Source organism: Sylvia atricapilla, chromosome 2, assembly GCF_009819655.1.
Source record: "Sylvia atricapilla isolate bSylAtr1 chromosome 2, bSylAtr1.pri, whole genome shotgun sequence".
Lineage (NCBI taxonomy): Eukaryota > Metazoa > Chordata > Aves > Passeriformes > Sylviidae > Sylvia > Sylvia atricapilla.
In genome coordinates this window covers 26,750,270-26,767,442 of record NC_089141.1, presented here as the reverse complement: position 1 = coordinate 26,767,442, position 17,173 = coordinate 26,750,270, and the positions used below count along the sequence as shown (strand labels likewise).

At 52.4% G+C, this 17,173-nt stretch overlaps 1 protein-coding gene across 1 annotated transcript; it reads right to left on the bottom strand.

The window, feature by feature from the left end:
* Window positions 1–1,801: 1,801 nt before the first annotated feature.
* On the bottom strand, window positions 1,802–4,692 carry PIANP (PILR alpha associated neural protein). Its single transcript, XM_066339032.1, has 5 exons — window positions 4,635–4,692; window positions 3,887–4,494; window positions 3,664–3,745; window positions 3,198–3,425; window positions 1,802–3,057 (listed from the first exon to the last, which is right to left on the bottom strand). The coding sequence occupies exons 1-5, from the start codon at window positions 4,649–4,651 to the stop codon at window positions 3,036–3,038; spliced, it is 957 nt and encodes a 318-aa protein (XP_066195129.1). The 5' UTR covers window positions 4,652–4,692; the 3' UTR covers window positions 1,802–3,035.
* Between the last annotated feature and the right edge of the window lie 12,481 nt (window positions 4,693–17,173).

Genomic DNA, 17,173 nt, shown 5'->3' with positions numbered 1-17,173 from the left:
CTCAGTGCTGTCAACCCATCCATGTGCACATCCTACAAAATATTACCCTGGGCCAGGTAGAGACCTCAGGCATGCTCTGGCTCCAGTCTGTGTAGGGGAAGATGGTTTATAAGGCTCCAGTCATGGAGAAAACAGATCCAGTGAGATTATTTATTGACTGGAAGAAGCTTGTGTGTCCACATGTGTTCTGACTGTTTTGTTCCAGGGACAAAGCATAGCAGTGAATGTTTGGGCAGGACAATTAAGTTGTTTCCCTGTATCCTACCTGTTTTGTGTGAGAGATTGAATGACTATCATAAAAACGTATTTGGCTAGGAAAATTGTTCTTAGAAAATATGTTCATTGTACCCAAGCCTCTGTTGTTGTAAGAGTTTTCTCTACACAGCTTCACCAGCTTTCCCCTAACCACAGTATCCATGAAGGGTTTCACTCCCTGGAGATACTTTTACCAAAACCAGAAACATGTAAAAGGGGGAGGAAAAAAACCCCAAACCACCAAAATCTGATTTGTTTGCAGAATTTACAAGAGTCTTCCCAGGAGAGTGCAGGGCTTCCCCACATCAAGTGTTGGAAAACGTTTTCACTATGACTCCTGTGCTACCCTGCCACTTTCTTACAGGCCTTCTCTCCATGCAGCATGTGGAAAGAGAAAGTCCAAGGACAGCCCTTGAAGTGGAAGAGTCTAAACTCTGGCCTTGTTTCAACAAATGCTGTTGATCAAAGAACAATCTAATTAATCTGGTCTGGAAGATTACTTCAACCAGTTCAAGGTATGGTAAATTGCCAGCAATCAGCAGTGCAGCCTCCTGCAGATGTCCTTCCCCAGCAGGGACATGCCAGGGAGAGGGGGAACAGGGGCAGCAATGAAGGGGGCAGTGAGCAGGAACTGCCACCTGGTCCTTCCCTGTCCCTCTGCAGCTTAAATGTCTACAAAAGCCTTGCATGGATCCTGAATAAGAACAGGCTCAGTAACAGATCGATCTATGGTAAAGCACTAATATCCCCTGCTGTAAGCACAGACTCAACCTGTGCTTAGACTAGAGATCTCCAGAGTCCTTTTCCACCTACATCTTTCAGCCACTCTGTGCTTTTAATAAGCCAGTAATTTTATTTGACCTGTCATTTTCTCCAAATCTCTACTGTTTTTTGGAAGCTTATTGTAATTTACACTCTGATTTAAATGCCCTTCACAGTGAGTCAGATGGGACCTGAGAACACCTAATGGTTCAGCTGGGTAAACGGGCAGAACCAGGCCTCTTATGAAATTCCCTGTGCTTTGTCCTATAAAGAACAGCCTTTTAATGCAGATATAAAGGATGAAAGGCCACTTCCCTCTCTCCAAGATGACTTTTGTCAGAGACCTTGTGTGGTGCATTAGGGCCTTCAAATTGTGAGTGATTTTCCTGCCTCCGGCCACATCAGCCCAGAAGTTTTTTTTACACTGCAGGGGCAACCTTATTTAAATGTGCATCTTTTCATCTCAGTAATTGTCAGTGTAGGGTTTTAATTAATTTGAAGTTGTCCTTAAAAAGTGAGAAGAACTATTGTCATTAAGCTGAAATTTACCATCTCCCACGTCCTCAAAGTGACACCCATGGGTCCATGCCTAGGAAGAGGTGGAGATGCACAGATCTTGCTCACACAAATAAGTGACAGTGTGGCTGCCAGCCTCACAGAGCACCAGAGCCCTGAAGGACATGCACAGGCAACCATTTTGGACGGATACCTGTGCCACTGCTTTCAGTTTCTGACCAGCTGAACTGAATGAAGCTTCACCTGGGAGCCCAAATACTCTCTCATACCTTTGGTGAACACTGCCTTGTGGGCTTCCAGTCACCTGGCACTCCAGGAGAGACCTAACAGCAGTACATGGCAACCCTTCCAGTGTTCCCAAGGTCAACTCTAAACTGCTCTTGGTCATCCCAGGCAGGGAGTCCTGTCTGCTGCCTTGTTGGCTGTGCCAGGAGTATCTGAAAGCAAATCTCTTTCTGAGCCCAGCAAAATTCAAGTTCCTCATGCCCAGAAATGTCTGCATTGCACTCTAGCTGTGTACAGGACATTTGCTAAATAATATGGTGAGCAGAGGGCTTCACCTCGGATTTTCTGGAATGCATCACCATAGACTGGTGTTGTTCAGAAAAACCTTGCTGAAGGAGGCTGAAGGGGTGGAGAGGGACAGCAAGGAGGCTTTCAACAGATCAAAACATTTGGAAAGCTAAAGGAATCTTTTCTGACTTTAACTGGCAAGAGAAGTAACATGGGGGTGGGAACTGAGGGGAAAAAACTGTGGATGGAGAGAGGAAGTAAGATGCAAGCTGAAGAGAAAAAAACCCAAAGGAGTGTTAGGCAGAAAGAAACTGAAAAGACGTGGATATCTTCCATCCAGGGGGAAGATAATGTTTCCTTCAAGGAAATGGGTTATTGAGAGGGCCCAGGTGCTCTGTGAGCCTCTTCTGCCCAAGCTTCACCCACCCTTGGGACTCTCACGAGGGCCAAGGTCTCAGGATCAGACGAATTTGCCACCATCCGAGTCACCTGGTGGGCAATCCTGCAGCCACTGAACTCCAGACGTTCACTGCAAAGCACACGACATGGGAAGGGACACACGGAGGGTGAGGGCCCACGGGGACAGGGGTACGCCTTTCCGCCTTGCCTACCCCCGATGTCAGGCATGCACTGGTGAGAGAGTCATGGAGATCCAAGTGTGTCTGTGCACATACGCTAGAGGAGGGGCTGGAGAGGTCAAGATTTCACACCACCACCAGCTGTCTTCCCTCCCACCATTCTGCTCTCTCGTCACCCTGTCCTGCGTGGGCAGGGCGGGTCCCCAACCTTCCCCCAGCAGGAGGCTGAGGAGGCCCAGCTCGTCCATTCGCCCAGGCACATCCCGGTGCGGTTAGTTAACAATGGTGGTGGTGGTGGGCCGTGGCACAAGGAGGTTGTTCTTTTTCCTGGGGTGGCAGAGGCGGGGAGAGTCCGCGCTCGCCAGCTGTGACAGGAGGGTGGGGGAGCCAGCTCAGCCTCTCCCGGGAGCTTCACAGGTTCACCAGTGGGATTCTGGGGGAAAGAGGGAATTGGAAATTAATTAGCGCTTACGCTGCCCCAACCCCCACTCCCGCTAGCCAACATCACCTCTGCCCTGCCTCAGTGTGCCCGTCCCCCTGTCCCCTGCCTGCCCCAGCTCCCTGGCCGCTCACCGGTTGAGCTGGAAGGCTGCATTCTTCCCGTGGCCACCCAGTTTTTCCGCACCCTCCTGGCCCTGCCTGGACTCCTCCGCCTCAGGTGTGGGGGTCAGGGGGTCGCCGTAGGGCCCCAGGATGCTGACGGTGGTGGGGGAGAGGTCTGTGAGGGGCTGCTGGCTCTCTTGCTGCCTCCCACTGCTCTGCTGCCCCGAGTGACGCCGGCGTTTCTGATTTCGGTCCCAGCTGTGGAGAGAGCAAGGCATCTCTGAGGTAAAGAGCCAAAGCCCAGCCCTTGATGACAGAGAGGTTTGTGGGATGGACCCCACTACGCTCTGCATTAGAGCCCCGCGTGGCCGAGTGCCAAACCTTGCAAGGATTGTGGCACCAGATCTGCACCCCTGGGACAAATGGGTTCTAAGCCCACAGTCCTCCTGTAGACACCGGCCCAGTGAGAGCCTCCATTGGCCCAAAGCCCACTCACCAGAACTTGAATATGATTCCAGTGGCAACCAGGACAATGATTATGGAGATGGTGATGGTGACGTACAGCTGCGGGTCCACACCTGCGGGACAGAGGATGCTGTGATGGCCACTCTCTCCGGTCCCCAGAGAGCAGCAGGGCAAGGGGAGGTTCCTGAAGAGTTTTGCAGAAGGAGCTGCTCCTGCAGGGGACCGGGGGTGAAAGAAGCAAAGGGCAGATTTACCTTCCCCCCGGGGCCCAAACAAGAAGGGCCGCAGGGTGGCCGGGCTCTCGCGCAGGTTGAGCCCCGCGTTGTGCAGGAGCGAGTGGGAGTTGGGCTGCGCCGTCGCCATCCCGTGCGGCGAGACGAAGGTGTATCCCAGCGGTGGGAAGCCTGGGTTGGCTGAGTTTGTGTCCCCTCCGTCCTCATCCGACACCGTGGGACCCCACACGATGGCCCAAGGGTACTGGGAGGAGGGCATGCCGTCCTCGAATCCGGACGGGGTGGCGGGCCGGGCCCCCGCGGCCTGGCGCCTCAGCCGCACCCCGCGGGCGGGCAGGGCTCGCTGGCGCGGCAGGGCCGAGCGGGAATCCGGGCGGGAATCCGGGCGGGAATCCGGGCGGGAATCCGGGCGGGAATCCGGGCGGGAATCCCGCTCCGGCTGCGAGGTCCTTTCCCAGATGCAAATGGACCGCGGGGCCGGGGGGCTCCGGCGGGTGCAGAGAGGCCGAGGGGCTGCTGGGCCCCGAGAGCGAAGTGACCATGTGCCAGGAGGAGGGATGGCCAAGACGACGAGGAGGAGATGCCACAGCTGCAGGGAGTGGATGCGGGAAAGGAGCGGAGGCATCCTGCTGCAGGGTGGGAGGAAGAAGAAGAGAGCCCGATCTAAACGTTCCTCCTGTTGAGAGGCCAAGGAGCCGGGAGCAGCCCACCACCCACACTCCTGTTTTCTTCCCGCCTCACCTGCCAGTGTGGGAAGCTGTGAACCTACCAGGCACTGGGCTCCATCTCAGATGCAACAGTGTCTTTGCTCAGTCAGGATCTTGTCTCATCTTCTTCACTGGGAACCAAAAGGGAGGGGTGTCAGCGTCCCCTCACGCAGTGGTGACGGCTCTCTCCTTGCAGGCGCTGTGTGCCACCCCAGGTGAGCTCCCGGCCCCGGCAGGCAGGATAAGGGGAGCCCATGCACCCTCTCCTGCTCCATGCATGCAGGTGCATCATCCCCCCTGCCGATGCCAAGTCCACCCCCAAACACATGCATTCGCGTATGCTGACAAAAGCAAGGAGCGATCTCTGGAGCACACGTGCCCAGGCACATGCGCAGCTTCCCCAGGGACTCTCCTGTCTGAGGGCCGAGAATGGGATTCAGCATCTTTGTTTGCTTATCACTGGGACAAGTTGGAGTCTTAATTCCTGTGTTTATTTATAGTGTGGAGTGTGTAATCCATTTATTAAAAAAGAGCCTCTTCATTGTGTGCCAGAGCGAGGGAGCGAGAGGGGAAGCACGAGAGTGGTAAACCAAGACGACTGAGAAAGAGTGAATCAGCGAGAAAAAGTCCAGCCTTACTAAAGAATTTAAGAGAAAAAAATACGCCTATCAAATATTTAGTATTTACTTTCCTCTTAGCTAACATGAAATTACCTTCCCACACTCCTTGTCTTAATGTCCTCTGCACTGTCCCATCCCTCCCTTTCTCCTCTATTCCTCCCTTTTCTCTCCCACATCCCACGGCTGAACAACAAAAGCACGGAGTGAGGTCAGGTCCTCTCAGCCGGATTTGTGCCCTGGACGCTCAGCACCCTCCGGGATCAGCCCTCCGTGCTGCCCGCCCCTTCCCTTGGCTGGGCGCAGCTCCGTGCCGGCCCTTCCCCGGTGAGCTCCAGTGTGCCTGACCCCGGATCCTCTCCGCAACCGCACGCATACACAGGACGAAAAAAAAAAAAATCATGCGAGATGTTCAGCCTGCTCCTTCATCGTGAAGGGGAAAGCATGAATGCCGACAACCCACGGTCATGCCCTCCTGTGGCTGCTGAGATGGAGAGACAGGGATGCTTGTCTGAGGGAGTCAATGCTGAGGCAAACCCTGCCCCTCCAGCCCTGAGCCAGCTGTGCTGCACCTCCCGGCTTCCAAGGGGTTCCTGCCATCCGCCCCTGCTCACCCCATGCCCTGAACAAATACTGCAGCCCCTCCTGGGTGGGAGGCTTCCTCTTCCTGAGGGAAGAGCCCAGGGCTTGCTGTGATGTACACCTGAGAAGAGGGGCCAGGAGAAAGGGCACTCTAGACTAAGTAGCTGTCTAGCTCCTGCTGCATTAACCGGGGATATTTTTAGTTTCCTTCTGTTAAATATTTAAACAAAGTTCACAGAAAAAAAAAAAAAAGAATTGTTGGCTAATGTGCCCTGCCCCTCCCTCCGGGGCAAGATCAGTCTCTGGAGGGATCCTGAGATGAAGATGAGGAGAAAAGAGCAGCTATTCTCAGCATTTCTTTGTTCTTTGCTCCTGAACCTCTAAGCCTTGGAGGGGACTCAGTATTAAAATGCTGCTCTGCAGAGAGGCAGCAGAATGGAGCAAGTTTCTTCTAAAGCCAGATACTGGCGAGATCTTGGCCATCTGGATTATGATCACGATGCCGTGGAAGATCATGTCTGGTAACACAAATCCATGACAGAATTTATTCTGGACTTTGAAAGGGAGAGAATTCCAAGCATGGAGGACCTCCTTGTGTGAATCCCCAGGCTAGAGGGCACACAAGTTGCAGGAGAGGTTTCAAGGTGGCTTGGAGTGCCTGGGGCCGTGCCTGGGACTCACCATGGGGCAGAAGTTCCCTGGGTTGAAGAGGCTGCTCTGCTTGTGGCACGGCACTCTCAGTCACAGCTCAAGTCTTTGGGGGCTTGGGGCTGATTTGCATTGGGAAGCAGGAGATGTGGGGCTGGACAGTACCATCCCAGCAGAGGCAACCTTCTCCAGGTGCAGGTAGACCTCAGTGCCAGTCCCACAGGGAAGTGTGGTACAGTAGTGGTGCACGTATAGCCTCTAGCACTCCTCCTAACAGCCATGGCTCTACCCTCAGAAATGTGCCTGGGGGCAGGAATGCCGGGGTCACTGCGGTCTCCTTGCTAGTTGGGAGGTCTCATAATAGGGACATCACTGTTCTTCTAAGCTGAGAGTGCGAGCTCCAGCAATGGCACCCCAGTCTATGGACTTCCAGAGTTAAAAACCTGGGAATAATAAACCCTACAGAGCCAAATCCTGGATGGCTTTCACACACAGTTGTCTAAATTCCAGGCCTATGGAGCAGAATGAGCTGAGGAGGGGTGAGCCCCAGCACTGATCGCCTCGTGTGCAAATGATGCTGAGGAGGGGACAGCCCATACATGGGGGTGCAAGCCTCAGACTGGAGGCACTGCTGTGCATGGGTTTTGCTGCCTAGAGTGAAGAGCTGGTGATTCCCAATGCTCCCACCCCAAAAGTGGCTCCAGATGAGTGCAGGAATGATGCAAAGTCAGTTGGTATCCATCAATACATTCTGGTTTGTTAATGAGATCATGGCCAAAGACTGAGAGTGTGTCCTGCTCTGGCACAACCAGGACTGATTGTGGAGGAGCTGGGAGCAGGACAGAGGTGTCTCTCATGGCATGGAAAGTGTGGGAGCAAAGGAAGGTTTCAGGTGAAAATACCAGGCAGTGCAGGCTGGATTCCACCGTGCTTGGAGCATTTATGTTTGAAATGGAGCATAGATGTCCCTGTGGATTATTGACTAAACAGCAGACAAAGCATGTCTGGGGCACTCTGCGGTCAGCCACCGGCAGTGGGATTGTGTCCTGGGCACCCACCCTACTGCGTTGGGGGGCAAGAGTAACACATGCCCTTCGTTCAGCTCTGGACACAGCTTCCAGTGTGGATCCTGAATAAACTGGTAGACCTTCAGAGCAGAGGAGGGGATGCCAATGCTCTTATTACCTGGGAGTATAAATGCTACCTTATAACATTCAAGACGCCTTTGTGTGCCAGAGCAAAGACACTGGATTTCTGCACCAGTACCTCATGGAAAGGCTCTTGCTTTCATATGTGTTTCCCAGGTCTAATGGCAATAAAACTGGACAGGGCTATTCCCGGAGTCTGAACAAGAAACCTGTATCCTTTCACTCTAGGTACAGAGCCTTCATCTCAGCGTTCTGGTCCTGTGATGCACAGATGACAGAGTGTGAATGACAAAGCTATTTCCCCAGGGCACTTCATTGAGCTCAGTTTGTGACTCTTGGTGCTTGAAAGCAGCGAGTAAGAATTACACTGTTCTTTGCCACTGCATATGGACCCCACCATCGCTCCAGACTGGGGCTAATCTGTTAGGAGCTGCTCTCATGCATTTGCAGGATGGAAGCATGAATCCTGCTGCTGTTTCCCACACCCATCTGTGCTTCCTCCCTCTTTGTAAATCTCCTGCAGCATGGACCCACCGCTGCTGGGACATGAGAGAGCAGATCTCAGTAGCCATGCCCCAAAGCATACATAGCTCACCAGGGAGGACTGGGAATTTACATCCTACCTAATGGCTGGGAGCAGAGCCTGCTGCACTCCTGCTCAAAGCAGGGAGCTCTGACTAAACCCTGAATGTGACACCCTGAGCTCTGAGTTCAGATACCACTGTGCCCCAGGAAAGCCCTAGGATTCACTTATGATAACTCCTTCTCCGTGTTCAGGATTCTTGTATACCTTAATGCCATGGATAAATCCTATCCAAATAAAAAAGGCATCACAGAAATAAAGGAACCAAGGTGCTAGCCGTGTGCTGTAGCTCCCTTGCATCAAGTGCAATCTGTAACCTTCTGTTACAAAATGCTGAAGTTTGACAAATTCAAATGAGGAACAATACTATTAATAAAGAGGGTCACATACCAGCACAGTTCACCTAGGCAGGTGGTGTGTTCCCTACTGCCTGCAGCCTTTGCCTGGCTGTATTCCTAAAAGAGATGCTACAGTTCAATCAGAAGTTATGGGCTTGGTGCAGGAAATTAAATCGGTGAAATTCTCTGGCCTGTGCTCTGCTGTAGGTCAGTCTCGATGATCAAAATGGTCCCTCTGGCCTTAAAATCTGAGAATCTCACAGCTTTCTCAATGCCTAGCCGAGATCAGCTCTGACTGGAGAGCAGTTGGATGAAGCCAAGCGCACACAAGCCGTGTTAGTGAGGAGCGGGTAGAGGCTCCTTCCATCCAGGGATGGGAAAAGAGTTGCACCCGATTCTGTCTGGCTCAGCTGGCAGATGATGATCTATCTGTATTTTTGTAACATCTAGAGCTTGACTGCTGTGATACTGTGCCTCTAGGAATGAAGCTGTCTGCTCTCAGAGCGCTCCAGCTAGTTCAGAATGCAGCAGTCTGTTTGCTCGGCGACTCAAGCTGCCGGGAATGCATCACCGTGCCCCTCTGCACCCCACATGGCCTCGCCTTTGAGCACAGAGTCCGGTTCAAGGTCTCCAAACCAGCATTCAAAGCCCAGCATGGGACAGGCCCCAGTGACCTAAGCAATCAATCACCTCTCCTTATGCAGCGATGACCTCACATGACGGATATATTCCACTGGAACAATGAAATTGCCAACCAGTTTGGGGAGAGGGGGGAGGGATGGAAGAAGGGTAAAGAGGCTCATGACCCTGAAAAATGGAACATTCACAAGAGCTGGGCCAAGATTATGAAACTTACTGCTGGCTGAAATAAAGCTCACCATTAGCTACCCCGCAGCACCAAGAGCTTCATGCAAATCCTTGCTTCACCCAGCTCCCCCACTGCAACGATTCCACTCAAAACAGTGATGAAAAAATCAAAACAAACCTGAGGAGGACCCAGCCCTCCTTACAGAGCAGGAGTGCTAGGTTGGCTGTCATTTTTTAATCGCCCAGCCAGCACTAAGGGCTATGGTGACAGCTACTGATACAAGACTGATTTGGGACCACGGAAGCTAGAAGCTGTCACCAAGCACTGAGCAGAGCGAGTTCAGGCACTGGCAGCCTGAACTGGCAGACCCTCCCCATACTGTGTGATGCCCTGGACACACCACACCTGTATTTTTCTCGGTGGCCATGAACACCCCGAAGTTCATGGTCCAAGAGGCAGAGATGCAGTCATTACCGGTTTGGCAGCAGGAAGCATGAGCCCTGGTGTTGGTGAAAAGGAGTGATGTGTATGCCCTGCTGTATTCGGCTGGGTGGGGACAGGGAAAGGGAGGAATCCCAGAGCAGATGACCCAGGGAGACAATTCTGCTGCACTCAGAGGAGTTTTGGCAGCTGGGATTGTGAAGCCAAATGCTGGTGCCCTGGGGTGCAGATGCTAAGCCCAGCCAGAGGAAGAGTTCCTGCTACGCGTGGGGCTGGGGGCAGCACCTCCCAGAGCTGCCTGAATTTGGGGGCTGGCGGTTGGAATGCAGTGGCTCACGTCAGGCTGCTCTACCTGATGTCTAAGGCTGAGAGGGTTGGTGGCAGCACCCAGGAGGATCCAGCAGGATCCCGGAGGGGCTGACACTGCTCGCCCTGAGTCAGTGCAGGTCCTGCAGCGTTCAGTGACTTGCCGATAGGAATTCCCGTGCCAGGCTGCCAGGGTGAGCACTTATGGGCTGGGTATGGCAATCCTAGGCTGGGGCAGAATGCAGGGCTGGAAGGGTGATGCTGCATTTGGACGTTTTCATAGCGAGGGAATGGGCGTGTGAAGCCCATCAGTGGTCCTCTGAGCTGAAGTCTCCCTGCATTTGGGAACTGTGAGTGTGGCCCCATTCCAAGCAGCACTCTAGGATGCCGGTCCCCTGCCATCTAGTGCCTGCCTGCAATACATGTCATGAGTCTGACAATCTTCTGCCTCCCAGTTTTCTACTGTTCCCGGGCATCCAAGTGCTTCAAGTGCTGAGTCTCCACATCTGAATTGCTCTCTCTTGCATGGTGCACCCTTGGCCAGGCAGGAGGTGGGACTGACCCCTCTGTTTCCTTTCTCCAGCTGCGCCAGTTTGGCTGAAGTCGCCTTCCTCAGCGCAGGCTCCAGCGCTCCAGCACAACAGGTCTGTGATGGAGCCCGGAGCTGGAGGGTAAGAGGCAGCGATCCCTCGGCTGTGACCCCTCCCTCCCGGCCCCTCAGGCATCCCCTGCCCCCGACTAAAACAGGAGGAAAAGGAGAGGGGAGGAAGGAGACAGCCGGCTAGAAGGAGACAGAGCACCTAGATCGGGAAAGGGAAAAGAAAAGGGGGAGGAAGGACACAGGGAAGGAGACAGGGAGAGATGACTTGGAGACGGGCATGCAGCCCCCCTCCCCCCCGTCCCTGCAGCCCCGTCCCCGATCTGTCCCCCAAGCCCGGGCCGAGAGGATGAACTTACCTTGCGGGGAGACGAGTGGGGCGCAGCCGGAGCGGCGGAGCAGAGGGCTGGGGGAGCACAGCTGCTGCTGCCCGTGCCTCTCATGGCCAGGACGAAGGAAGGAGAGGAGGAGGAGGAGGAGGAAGAGGAGGAGGAGGAGGAAGGTTTGCTGAGGCTGAGCCTTGGCTGAGGGAGAGGGAGCGAGAGATGCCTTGAAATAAACAGCTGCCGAGGACTGGTCCAGCCCCTCTTTCTCTCTCTCTCTGTCTCCGTCTCTCTCGCTCGCTGCCTCCCGTTAACCCCATGGCTGCTGGCACGGGCGCGCCCGGCACCGTGGCCCCGCTGCAGCCCGAGGGGGGCGCCGGGGCGGCCGGGCCGGGGCAGCGGCCGGGCGGGGGCAGCGCGTCCCCCGGCCCGGAGCCCCCTGCCCCGGCGGCCGGGCGCGAAGGCTCCTCCCGCTCCCTGCCCGCCCGCGCCGCGCTCCCGCAGCCCCGCGCCCGCCGGACCTGCCCCCCGCCGCCTCCCCGCCGCTGCCCGCACGGCCCGGCTCCGCTCGGCTCCGCTCGGCTCCGCTCCGCTCCCCCGTCTCGTCGGTTATTTCGGGATCTTCACAGGAAGCGATTAGGTTGCCATGGAGAGAGGTGTCTCCAAGGGACCCGTCGCTCCAGCTCGCTCCGGCGAATGCCACCCCCGGACCGGTCCGTCCTTGGGGGCGGAGGCCCCCCGGGATCCCCCTCCCCCGGGCCGCCCCCCGGGGTTCATCCCCGCCGCCCCTCGCCTTTCCGCCCCGCAGCAGTGCCCTCGGGGAGATGCCACCCCTCGGTCCCGCCCCCCGTCCCCCGTCCCCGCATCCATCATCCCCGGGTTTCGGGCCCCCGGGACCCCGCGGTCGCCGCGGTACCGGGCGGGGGGGGCGGCAGACGGGCGGCCCCGGCGAGGCGCATCCCCGGCGGGGCAGGCGGCGGGGCTCGGTTGAGTCTCACGGGCAGAGCCCGTGGGACACATGAGTGAGGTAGGAGAGATGGGGAAGGCGGAGAGGGGGGGAGGAGAGGGATCCGTCCAAGGTGTGTTTTACCCTTTCAGGAATCACCCAGGTCTTCTGAGCGTGTCCCCAAGCGCGTTTCTGCCAGGGATCGATGGGATGCGTCTGGAAATGTTAGGGATGTGACAGCAAAATTAAAGAAAGAAGCTGATGTGCCTTTGAGGGGCCGAGTGTTTCACAGGGAACATCTCCCTCCACCATCGAGAACCAAACAGAAAGCACAGACCAAATCAGAAGGGAGCAGCTGAGCAACCAACGGGCGAGAGAAGAAAGTCAATGACAGAGAGACAGTTTCCACTCCAGGGCCTGAAATATGAGGAAGCAAGAAAGTAATTTCCTCAGATCCTCAAAAACAATCAAACTTTTCATCATAAAGCGATGAGGAAAGACTGTGACTGACCCTGGGAAAAGAAAAAAAAAAAAAACAGAAATAGTTGAGACAGCACTGAGCTGTAAAGCAACCTGCCACTGCATCAGGGACGGACGCAGGTGACAAATGGACACACAGTACTGAGCCTGAGCACGGCAGGATGGCCAGAACAGGTCGTGCCAACTTTGGACAGATATCTGAAGGGCCTGAGTCTGTTCTTCACCAGGCCTCCTGCGAGCTCCTGTGCTAATGAACCAGGCTGCTCAGAGCTTTCCCATGCTAGGATATTTGAGTCTTGTGTGTGTATTTGCGAGCATGTTTAGGAGAGTCAACAGGTTTTTCATGTGTTTGGGAGTGATGTCAGTGTGTGTTTGGAGGATCAGCATGGGGATGGGGTTGCGTTAAGGCTTATTGTCACCAGGAGGCCGTGGTGTGGGAGGGGGGCACTGCCTCAGGATGTCACAGTCAAGGTGAGTGTGAGATGCTGCACCACTGTGTGTCACCAGGCCAAACCCCCAGCTTTTGTCCCTTTCATGTACTTGGGACTTTATGTCAGAGATTATCCAGGCTCCTGTCACACTCCAGCCTTCTCATCTCTAGCTCTCACAGGACTTGTACAAATCATCTGCACAAACCTTGCTCAGTGATCCCTCACGCTCTGATCCCAAGAAACCCCCTCCTGTACCGACACGGTGGAGTAGCTCAAGTCAGTGTTCAGCCTGTCTCGCTCTCTGCACTTCTTTTCCTGGTTTCTTACCTGGGAGCAGCAGAGGGTAGAAAGCTCTGGAAGGGGCTACATCAGGCACACGGGCTCTCTCTGACCTTTTCAAATCCTGACGAATGTGTTTAGTATAATTGGGAAGCAAAAACAGAGGAGAAATTTCAACCAGAGAAAGGTCAGCTAAAGGGTGAAAATCCAAATGACGCAAACACTGAAAATCCCCCTGAAGAGTAAAACTACAGAAGGCAGCAAAAGGAGTCAGAAATATGAGAGAGGACAAGGATCAGAATTTTGTAGGGGCCAAGGAAACCTTGGTAGATGTGCTGGGGGAAGTCAGGAAAGCCGTCAAGATGATGGGAACAGAGAGCTCAAGGGCTGATGTCACTTGTACCTCACTCTTACGTGATATAAATGGAATGGATTGTCTGGTTTCCTTTTCAAAGAAAAGCTAATGTAAAATTACATGGAAATTTGAGAGGAGAGATGGAACCAGGTGTTACCGACTGTTATTTCTGTCTGGCAGTGATCACATACAGATAATTTACACCAGGAGTCCTGAGCCCAGGCAGGCCACTGCTGCTGGTTTTACTGTTGTTTCCTAAGGGGAGAGAGACCCATGTTGTTGCCTTGCTACCTGCAGAATCCTGTCTGTCTGTCTGTCTGTTAGTTGCCATGGATTTGACAAAATGACCAGATTCTAAAAAGTAAATAAGCTCCAACAAACTGTATGAAAAACAGAAGCCTGACAGAGGAAAGAGATGCTTCCAATGCCTGTGCTAGAACAGAGCCTGTAGCCATGCTGCTGGGCAGAGCCCCACAGGTGAGAGCAGTCCATCCAGCAGGCCAAAAGAATTAAGCAGAAAATGCTGGGAAATCTGTGTTATTTTAGAAACACAACAAGAAGCTATGAGCTATGTAATGTTAGAGAGTGGGGAGGAGCCCCGTGATATAGACTGTAGAAGAAATTGCCCCTCACAGATGTGGCAAGCTGTGGAAAGGGTGTCATCAAGAGACCCCCAGCTGAAGGTATGGTAGTGGAAAGTACAAAACATACAGGAAAAAAATCCACAGAGAACCCAGTTTCCTCTGCCCTGTTGCTCACCAAACAAGGGGTTAATAAGCTTTGGAATATCAGAGACATCCCAGAAGACTAGGAAGAGAACTGTGCCCTGTGAATATTTGTAAAGAGCAAACAGAAGACCTGAAAAATTCTAGGCAAAGCAACAGAGCCCATATGAGATTCTCCAGTTAATGCCAATCAGCCTGGTTTGGAGGAAACTGATCTTGCTGCATAAACTTGTTTTGTTCTTGTCAGTCTTTGATGTGACTACAGGTTTGTTTGGGAAAGGTGATGGCTTAGATCTATCCAGGCTTCTGGAAGTGTTAATTTCCCAAAGCACGCTGATAAGAAAAAAAAGTGTTATGCAACATTAACAGAGCAGGAGGTTAAGTGAGCTGGTTAACTCCATTTAACGCCCTGCAAACACGAAGGAGGTCATCCCTGGAAGCCCACCATTGAGTGGCAGTGTTTCTTACGTGGATGCCCAGGAATGAGTCCCGGGTCAGGTATGACTCACCGTTTTATTCTGTGCTTGGTGAGCAGATATAGTTCATTCTGACACAATTTACTGAGGGCACAAATATTGTTATAGTGTTAAAAATAATGAGGATAGGACCAGGAAAGGGTGACCTGCCCCTTTCAATAAGGTGGTCATTCTCATAAAACTTCTTATATGACTGTTGAGTGCAAATTGTACAGCCACGAACAGAAAAAAAATGTCCATGTCCCAAAAAGAAGTGCTCTGAAAAAGATGTGGGGATGTAACAGGCAGAAAACTGGACACAGAATCAGTGGTCCAGGCTGCAGCAATGAATCTGAAATGATCCCTGTCTGTTTAGACAGAAGTAAGGATGGGAAGTGAGGAGACGATTAAACCTCTCTCTGTGTCTGAGTAAGTCTCATGCTGGGAAACTGTACAGTGCTTTATGCTCCATATTTTAAAAATAACTTTGAATCAAAGGTGATCTGAAGGCTGGAGATCTCAGTAATTTAAAGAGGTCAACCTGTTTAATATATCAAAAAGCAGAATGAGACATGACTTGCTTGCAGTATCACTCCTTTCCTGGAGAAAAGTCTACCAAATATTCTGGCAGAGAATAACAAGAGCCAGTCACTGGAGAGTGATTAATCACAGAAACAAACTACCTAGTGAAGTGCAAGATCCTCTCTTTTCTGGAGTCTTTGAATCACAACCAGGGGCCTGTCTGGAAGACAGTTCCTGGTCTGCAGAATCCTGAAGGCTGTATGGGCAGATCAGAGGAAGAATTATCATGCAGTTACCCTCAAGCAGCTGATACTGGGCTGACTTTAAGTGTAACCCCTGTGTGCATTAGCCCAGTACAAACTAAAGGCTTAAAAGCCTTCCATATCATACTGGTATCCAAGAGAGTCATGCCAGCCCCCTTTGTCCTTACAGTGTTTTTGTCTCAGAGTCTGTGTTACACACAGTTGTGAAAATTCGTCTCATGAGATGTGACTCTGCTATGTTTGGAGAAGGACTGGTGAAAAAAAATGTCTTCAGCGTTTTGACAAGTTATTTGGATTCTGTGGTGGTGAAGAAAGGAACAACCTAGAATGAGCCCGTACAGCTCTACAGCTTTAAAGTGGGACAGTGAGCACAGAGGAAAGAAAGTGGATCTATAGCACAAAGAGAATGGAGGTTTCTTTCTGTAAAGATCAGAGCAAGATCAGAAGAGAGGGATGATGCTAGGGGGTGGTTACAGCTAGGATCAGAAATCCCAAACATTCAGAAATAACAACACAGAACGTCTCCATGTCACAAGATTTATCTTAAAATTATGAAATGTCGTACAGACTTGCTTTCATCTGCACTCTTCGCCTCCTACTTTCGGCTCTTTTGGTTACATGAAAATCACATTTCACAGTTTCCCTGTGACCATAAAGATAGGTGTTTGCTTTGTGAGGAAAGCAAAAGCATGGAAGTTACTGACTCCAGGAGGCTGGAATTTAATTTCAACACCCAGCACTCCAATAGGGATGAGCCAAAGTTTTGTAAGTTGTGGGGACCCATAACTTTTGCACTTTAGGTGAAGGCAATGACCTTCTCATTTGGAGAATGCAGGATCTGAGTAATTCAAAGGACCTTCTGGTCTTTGCCCTTGATGCAGGATAAAAAAGGAGCAGACAAAAACATGGGGGCCCAGGACATAGGAACTGGGGCCGAAGTGGAGAAGGAGACAGAGAGAGCATCATCTAGCTAGGATGCTCAGGCTGCCAGGCTTTATCTAACTAATAATGAAAGGCAGCAAGCGTGTCAGAGAGTGTGAGAGAAACAGATCGATAGAGAGATAAAACTGAGATGGAAGGAGCTGGCAAGGGGGTGGGGAAGAGAGTAATAAAACACTACAAATCAGCAGGGTTACGTTTGAACCTGATTTGAATGCACCCTGCACTGGTGTAAGTGAAGACAGCAGGTGTGAGGCTACGGTAAATCAGGCCTAAATACAGAAACAGGGGAAATCAGGGAGGAGATGGTGCCCTTGTCAATATTGCCCTGTAACCTGCCTTCACAGCTCTCAGCCAACCTTACCTGCCCTGCCTCTCCTTTCACCCTGCTGTATGGAGGAGTCCAAATATTGCTGGCTCTGAGAATACAGACTGATAGACTTTCCTGCTTCCCTGGGTCATCATGATCTTCCTGAAGAAATGGCTGTTGGGTAAAATGTGTCTTGGTCCCATTTTACCTGACCTGAGCATAGGAAATGCTCCTTACTGCTTTGTTCATTGAGGACCCAGGGTAGCTTCCAACAATGCCCTGAGCCACTGGGATTGAGGCACTTTCCTAGGAGAGCTCAGTGACCGTGCCCATACTCAGTTACCAATGAAAGATGATCACAGAAGTTTCTTTGCTCAGCCTCAGACTTTTGAGGCAAAGGAGACTGTGACATCTCAAAGCTAAGGTCATCAGAACATAAATGAAAATGTGCCCTACAAGAGCAGGACTGAGGGCTTAGGTGCCTTCCTCTCTCAGGGCACATTT